At 47.6% G+C, this 8198-nt stretch overlaps 1 protein-coding gene across 1 annotated transcript; it reads left to right on the top strand.

Moving 5' to 3' along the window:
- Window positions 1–3446: 3446 nt before the first annotated feature.
- On the top strand, window positions 3447–8194 carry LOC117801148 (cytochrome P450 4A11-like; the record flags this gene model as incomplete). The annotated part of the gene is made up of 4 exons (XM_034655292.1): window positions 3447–3722; window positions 6454–6595; window positions 7657–7701; window positions 8157–8194. Coding segments are annotated over exons 1-4 (489 nt in total), but the record flags the coding sequence as incomplete, so codon positions are not given.
- Between the last annotated feature and the right edge of the window lie 4 nt (window positions 8195–8198).

Below are 8198 nucleotides of genomic sequence, written 5' to 3'. Positions count from 1 at the left end.
AGGAACCTCCATACTGTTTTCCACAGTGGCTGCTCCAGTTTGTATTCTCACCAACAGTGCAAGAGATTTCCCCTCTCTCCGCATCCTCCCCAAGATCTGTTGTTTCCTGACTTGTTCATTTTAGCCATTCTGACAGGTGTGAGGGGGCATCTCATTGTGGTTTTGATTTGTGTTTCCCTGATGATGAGTGATGTTGAGCATCTTTCCATGTGTCTGTTGGCCACTTGTATGTCTTCTTTGGAGAAATACCTCCTCATGTCTTCTGCCCATTTGTTGACTGGATTTTTTGCTTTTTGTGTGTGGAGTTTGATAAGTTCTTTATAGATTTAGATAGTAGCCTTTTATCTGATAAGACATTTGCAAATATCTACTCCCATTCCATGGGTTGCCTTTTAGTTTGGTTGATTGTGTCCTTCGCTGTACAGAAGCTTTGTCTTGATGACGTCGCAATACTTTAATTTTTTGTTTTTGTTTCCCTTCTCTTGAGAGATGTGTCTAGGAAGAAGTTGCTGTGGCTGAGGTCAGAGAGGCTGCTGCCTGTTTTCTCTTCTAGAATTTTGATGGTTTCTTGTCTTACATTTAAGTCTTTCCTCCATTTTGAGTTTCTTTTTGTGTACCGTGTAAGAGAGTGGTCCAGTTTCATTCTTCTGCATGTCACTGTCCAGTTTTCTCATACCTATCTGTTGAAGAGATTGTCTTTTCCCATTGGATAGTCTTTCCTGCTTTGTTGAAGATTAGCGACCATATAGCTGTGGGTCCATTTCTGGGTTCTCTATTCTGTTCCGTTGATCTGTGTATCTGTTTTTGTGCCAGTACCATACCGTCTTGATGATGACAGCTTTGTAATACAGCTTGAAGTCTGGGGTTATGGTGCCCCCCTCTTTGCTTTTCTTTTTCAAGATTACCTTGGCCATTCGGGGTCTTTCTGGTTCCATACAAATTTTGGGATTGTTTGTTCTCACTTTNGATCTGTGTATCTGTTTTTGTGCCAGTACCATACTGTCTTGATGATGACAGCTTTGTAATACAGCTTGAAGTCTGGGGTTATGGTGCCCCCCTCTTTGCTTTTCTTTTTCAACATTACTTTGGCCATTCGGGGTCTTTCTGTTTCCATACAAATTTTGGGATTGTTTGTTCTCGCTTCGGGAAAAATGTTGGCGGTATTTTAGTAGGGATTACATTCCATTTCTTTGTGTGTTCTTCAGTTTTTTTCAGAAATGTTCTATAGTTTTCAGCTTCAGTTCTTTTACCTTCTTGGTTAGGTTTATTCCTAGGTATCTTATGGTTTCGATGCAATTGTAAATGCGATCGATTCTCCTTATGCTGATACGTGGAGAATTTTTTTTAATAATTATTTTTTAGGAATNTTCCATTTCTTTGTGTGTTCTTCAGTTTTTTTCAGAAATGTTCTATAGTTTTCAGCTTCAGTTCTTTTACCTCCTTGGTTAGGTTTATTCCTAGGTATCTTATGGTTTCTGATGCAATTGTAAATGCGATCGATTCTCCTTATGCTATCAGCATAAGAATTTTTTAAATAATTATTTTAATAATTATTTTTTAGGATCGTTGTGGTGAAAACACATAAAATTCCTTGCTCAGTGTCCAGAATATAGTAAGTGCTCAGTAAATGCTCACTATTTCCAAGCATCATGTACCCAATTCTATAGAGGAAACCAAGGAATCAAGGAGGCAAACACGGAGTTACATCCAGAATTGCAACCCAAGCTGTCCCACTTCCAAGCTCTCTCAAAAACTGCCCCTCATGTGCTAGGTGCAAAGCTGGTGCTGGGCCATGTAAGGGAAGGAGTCAGGCTACGGAGTCACTGGGCCTGGGCCAGTGAGCGGAGGAAAGTAACCATAGAAGTGGAGGAAATTTGAGGGTGCATGGGTAACATGGTTACACACCTCTGAGTTTGGACAAGATCCCAGGTTTTAGAGAAAAAGCGAGAGACCTGTGGCCCCATGGGTTGTGTAATGAATCTCCTGTCACAAGGTTGGCCACAGGAGGAGGGCGTAGAAATAACAAGGTAGCTGGTGAGGAACAGGGCAGGAAGAAGAGCTGCCTTCCAAAGAACTCCTCACGAAAACATCTTGTTTTCCTCTCTGAATTGTGGGCTTGGAGTTAACTTGGGGGAAGAGAATCAGGAGCAAACTGAGGCTGAGACACTAACTTGTCCCCCTTAGATGTGATTTGATATGATCTCCATGAGTCTTTTTTATAATAATTTTTTATTATGTTATGTTAGTCACCATGCAGTATATCCTAGTTTTTTTCTTATTTTGTTATATTAGTCACCATACTTTACATCCCCAGTTTTTGATGCAATGTTCCATGATTCATTAGTTGCGTATAACACCCAGTGCACCATGCAATATGTGCCCTCCTTAATACCCATCACTGGCCTATCCCAATCCCCCACTCCCCTCCCCTCTGAAGCCCTCAGTTTGTTTCCCAGGGTCCACAGTCTCTCATGGTTCACTCCTCCTTCTGTTTACCCCCCCCTTCATTCTTCCCCTCCTTCTCCTACTGATCTTCCTATTGAGTCTTTAGTGCCCATCCCTCTCCCTGGCACTCTTCACGTGGTGAACTCCTATTCACCCTTCAGGGTCCCATTCTTGTTTTTAGTTGTCTCCTTCCTGGGTGGGCCCAGCCCACTCTTCACTCTTTCAGTACAGCCTTATCACATTTTCCTGTACTGTGTTAATTTTCTACCGTGACCTCCCAGCCTGTGAGCTCAGTAAACATTTGCTGAGTGCATGAGTGACTGACTGAATGAGATTTCTGGGAGGACCTTGGGAAAGGGTCAATTACTCCTCTTACAGAAGGAGAAACTGAGACGCAGAGAGTATGATTGGCCGGCTTCATATGTCATGAGCCAGCCCTGGACTGGGCCTCCTGAGTGTGAGGCCAGTGCTCTGCCTGCTGGCATAGTCAGCCCAGGACATCACTCAATGGTGGACTGGGACAAGCGTGGGGAACGATGCAGAGGCAGCTGAGGCAGACAGTTTGGAGACCCCCCCTGATTCTAATCCCAGCTGGCACTCTCAGTAGTGGTTTTCCTCTGGCCACATCACTTTACCTCCCTGTAAGTGTTTTCCTCGGAGAAATAGGATAATAATCAAACCAAGCACACCTCCTGAACATTTGGTAACCTAGATGGTGAAGTTTTTGCAGTCAGGATTCATGTCTGTTTTACTGGCAGCTGTGTCCTGGCACATAGCACACCGCCTGGCACAAGAGTAGGTGCTCCTGAAATATTTGATGAATAACAGGGAGAAGAGCAAGTGGGAATGTGCCCGACCATTATCACTGTCGACTGAGAAAACTTTCATCCCACAGTTTCCCAAGGTGGATCCTCACAGTTAATGAACTCTAGAAGTCCAGTCTAAGCTCTGCCCTCACCCTTCACCCTCCCTCTAGGTGGGCAGGGCAATCCTCCCCTGACGACTGGGCTGGGATGTTCAAGGGAGGTCAGCAACAGTTAGGGACAGTCAGGGAGAGTCAGCGATCCTGCAGCCCCTGCACCATGAGTGTCTCTGTGCTGAGTATCACCAGACTCCTGGGCGGTGTCTCTGGGCTCCTCCAAGTGGCCTCCCTGCTAGGGCTGGCTCTGCTGCTGCTCAAGGCAGCACAGCTCTACCTGCACAGGCAGAGGCTGCTCAAAGCAGTCCAGGAGTTCCCGTCCCCTCCTTCCCACTGGCTCTTCGGACACAAGCAGGAGGTAGGAAGGGGCTGGAGAAGAGTGGGAGGGCTGGGAATCCAGGGCTATTGGAGCGCCATCCTGGTCAGCAGATCCATTCCACATAAGCTTCTTGTGTGACCAGCACATGGGCGTGGGGGAACACCCGGCTTACCTCTCAGATCTTGGCTCCTCATCCCAGTCCCAGGAGCTCCCTGCTTGAAGGAAGCCTGTGCTGGTGGCCCCAGGCCAGTCTGACCCTCCTCCCTAGGGATATCTGCGGGCTGTGGTGCAGTCCTGCACCTTGAGGACAATGGCTGCTCCTTCCTGAGTCCTCCCTCTCCAGGCTGAGCAGACCTAACTCCTTTCTCAGAGCATGTTTCCTGATGCTTCCCTGCCACAGCCACTCAATCCCAATCCCATCCTCTCAGTCTGGCCCTGTGCTGCCTGGGAACACAGACAGTAGTGGGGTTCACAGCCTATGGAGACCGTAGACAGGAATCGGGTGTCAGGTCACAGGAATACAGGCTCACCCGCCAGACGGGGGGGAGGGGTGATGTCAGGTGCAGGGAACCAACCAGCTTGGTTTGCCCGAGACGATGAGATAGGAGATATTCCAGACTGCTGATTTCAGTGCTAAGACCCTGAGAAGTCATTGGCGCACAAGAGAGAAGGTTTCCAGGATGGTACAGATAGAGTATTGACATTGAATTGTACCATTAAGAGAGTCTGTCTACCTCCCAGTTCTCCTTTCCCAACCCAATACTGTGATCTCCTTGGGCTGAGGATGTCACCCCCTTCCAGTACCCCAGTGACCAGCATGGAACTGACCCCAAAGGATGCCTGACCAGGTTATGGAATGACAGAGGAAGGAGCAGCTTGCAGTTGGGTTAGACAGTGCTTACTCTCCAGCTCTGTCAGTACTGGTCCTTCAGCGGGGGAATCAACAAGGGGGGGGCATGTGAGGAGGGGCTGTCTAGTGGTGTGTGGATTGAACACGCCTAGCATGGGGGTGTTGCTGAGGAGGCCAGGCAATTTCAACTGAGTGGAGCCAAAGACAGAAACTTCACATCTGCCACGGGGAGACAGCCAAAGGGCAGTTTCTTCATGCAGATTGTTGCACTAATGACTTCCAGATTTTTTGTGCACTTGGAGAAATTGTGACCTTTTGTTAGATGCAGTTGTCACCTTTCTGAGCTAGGATTTGACCTAAGCAACCACTAAAACTTCCTCCACTGACTCCAGTTACATGGATGGTATGGGGACTCTGTAAGCACACAATTTCTACTTACATAATTCCTATTACCCCCAGTGCCCAATCAGCTCTCTGTTTTTGCTGGCCTAACAGATATTGCAGCCAGATTTTTCTTGCTCTTACAAATCTGAGACTATTTATTCAATACCTCTATTATTGGCTAAATCAGGAATTAGATTGCCATGTGCAGTAGGTTAAAGCTAATCTTTCAGGCCAGGTGACAAGTGACAAGTGGGACAGGGAAGCATATAGGCTCTGAGCCAAGCTTCCTGGAATCTATACTAGCTCTGCCACATACTTCAAACGCTTGCTCTATCCCTCTGTTTCCTCACCTGTAAAATGGGAATGATGATGATTGTTATAGTCTCATATGAGTTATACTAATCTCCAAATGTCACCTGGCACAGACCAAAGGTCACAGTTACACTCTAATTATAAACATTGAAGATAAAGGTAATGGTAATGAAGGACAAGCATGTTTGTACGTTACCAAACTTGCTGCACTAAATAGGGCTGAAATCAGTCAGGAACTATGAAAGGGGAACTCTCGTGTGGAAATCCATGACCGAACAGCTTCATCTTTTCCCAGATCCTCCCTCCTGTCTCAGGGAGACCACAGGCCAGCACAGCCCACAGCACCTGACTATTGATTGCCTGTGCTCCCCCTTTATTTTCTGTCCACTGTCTGTCCTCGCATCTCACTTTGGGCACCTTTTTGTGGCCCCAGTTCCCAGGAGGAGCCAGGTGAGAATAGCTGTAGTGGAGCACTGCCTGCATGAGTGGCCGCAGCCTGAAGGCCAATGGACACTGAGTATCAGCCTACAGGGTATAGGCCACTGTCACCATGGGCACTGTCTCCTCTACAAGAGTTTCAGCTGGGCCTGGCCAGACCTGCTCAGGGAGAGATGGTAGTCCCAAGTGGTTGTCTGGAAGGCTGACAGACCAGTGGGTGTCAGAGTGATCCAGAGAGAGGAAGAGCCAGGCAGAGCACCATCTAGCTCCTTGGGGTCCCCCAGAGGAACTACTAACAGTACTCAGGAGCAGGAGTTTCTGGAAGTCAACTGGCTTGGAGAGCAAACAATCAGAAAGGAGGCATGCAACAGTGCTGAAACAGGATCCCCCAGGGGCCCCTGCTGCACAGGTTTGAGGGGATTCTGGAGGATGGGGTGACATAGCTTCCTAGACAGAGGCTCCCACTACGCAGTCCCTGCACTGGATCCAAGGAGAAGGGTAGCACCAGTGGAGGACATGACCTGAGAGCACAGAGTAGCTTCCTTAAGTCATTGGACAACACTTCTCAGTGTAGGGCCCGATTGACTTCTCCACCTTTACTCCCACTAGAACATGAATCTGGAATCCCAATCAGAGCCTAGCTCATCAGAAACAGTTCCAAACTCCTAATCACTGCCGATACCCAGAACCATCTCCATGTGGCCGTCCTACCCTCCACCACCACTCCAAGCAGTGGACCTAAAGAGGAAGCAAGGTTTTATTGATTTGTCTTTCCCTTGGTTACAGCTCCAAAAAGGTCAGGAGATACAAGAGCTTCAGAAAAGGGCAGAGAAATATCCACGCGCCAGTCCTCGCTGGCTATGGGGGAGCAAGGTTAGCCTCGTAGTCTATGACCCAGACTACATGAAAGTGATCCTGGGGCGATCAGGTGAGAACAAATCCACTTGTCTATTGGAGTGGCTCTTCCCACTTGGATACATTTCTGGGGGACTGTGACATTCCAAAAGAGACTACTGGCTCAGTCATCAATAGATTACCCTCTACCTGTCATCTTCCCTACCCAAGAGCCAGCAGAAGCCCAAGTACGGTTCCTCAATTTGAATGCTTAAACACCTGGGAGGGATTACCTCTTTCTCTCTCTTCTTTCTCTCTTCTTTCTTTCTTTTTCCTTTCTTTCTTTCCTTCTTCTCTCTTTCCTTTCTTCCCTTCCTCCCTTCCTTCCCTCCTTTCCATCTTTCCTTCTCTCTACCTTTCTTCCTAACTTTCTTCACCACAGTGGTGTGATCCCAGAACTCAAGACAATTTCCATTTTTTTAAAGATTTTTTATTTATTCATTTGACAGAGATAGAGACAGCCAGTGAGAGAGGGAACACAAGCAGGGGGAGTGGGAGAGGAAGAAGCAGGCTTCTAGCAGAGGAGCCTGATGTGGGGCTCAATCCCAAAATGCTGGGATCACGCCCTGAGCCAAAGGCAGACGCCCAATGACTGAGCCACCCAGGCGCCCCTCAAGACAATTTCCTATCTATGATGGCTTGGGTGGGAGCCCTACCTGTTGCCTGTGCTGGGACATGGGATGACTAAGCCACCAAAAAAACCCCACAAAATACAAACCAAAAAAACCCCCCAAAAAACCAAAACAAACAAACAAACACACACACACAAACAAACAAACAAAACGAAACGAAACCAGAAAGTTATCATCTTTTCACTGGCACTGTAGACAGAAGCTATATTTCTTGTTGATTCAACTTCCTACTCATTGGGCTCTGCTGTGGGACACTGAGTCTGCCTTCCCGAACCCACAGTAACTACAGAAAAGAAAGAGAGTCCGGGTCTGAGGGAATTGAGAAGTGGCTAGATACAACCTGCCAGCTGACAATCATCAGGAAGGGATGGGGGAAAATGGTCTGCACCACAGCTACCTCCGGGGGGCAGCCTGCCTTCGTTGGTCACCTCCAGTTAACCTGTAATGCCCTTCTTACTTTCAGACCCAAAGTCTGAGGGTTCCTACAGGTTCATGGCTCCCTGGATAGGTAAGTACATTTAACTAGGACTTCGATCCTCCTTCTGCTTAGGCTTGCCAACAAGTATCCATTTGGCCCAGATTAAATAAGAGGTGACCAGCACCACGGTCACTCCACTCAACTCTGAATTGAGTCTTCTTTCTCTTCTTCAGATAAGAACTTCACCCCTTTCTAATGGTAGGGGAGCCATCCTGCAGCTTAGTTTCTCCCACATCACTTCTCAGTCCTTCACTAATGATCTCACTCTAACGTTTCACTGAAGTTCTCCATTTACCCAACCTTGCTCTGTTTCAACCTCAATCTCACAGCTGTGCAGCAGGCATTCAGAAGTCCCCTGCCTGACATACACTGCCCTTTCCTGCTTTGCCCAGGATGCCCTTCTTCAGACACCCTGGGTTCCTCCCCAGTTGTCCCGCACAACTCTTAGGAGGTTCCTTCCCACACACACACCCATTGTGGTCCAGGGTATGGTTTGCTCCTGTTGAATGGGCAAACGTGGTTCCAAC

This window comes from Ailuropoda melanoleuca, chromosome 2 (assembly GCF_002007445.2).
Source record: "Ailuropoda melanoleuca isolate Jingjing chromosome 2, ASM200744v2, whole genome shotgun sequence".
Lineage (NCBI taxonomy): Eukaryota > Metazoa > Chordata > Mammalia > Carnivora > Ursidae > Ailuropoda > Ailuropoda melanoleuca.
This window is presented reverse-complemented; position numbering and strand designations above follow the sequence as displayed.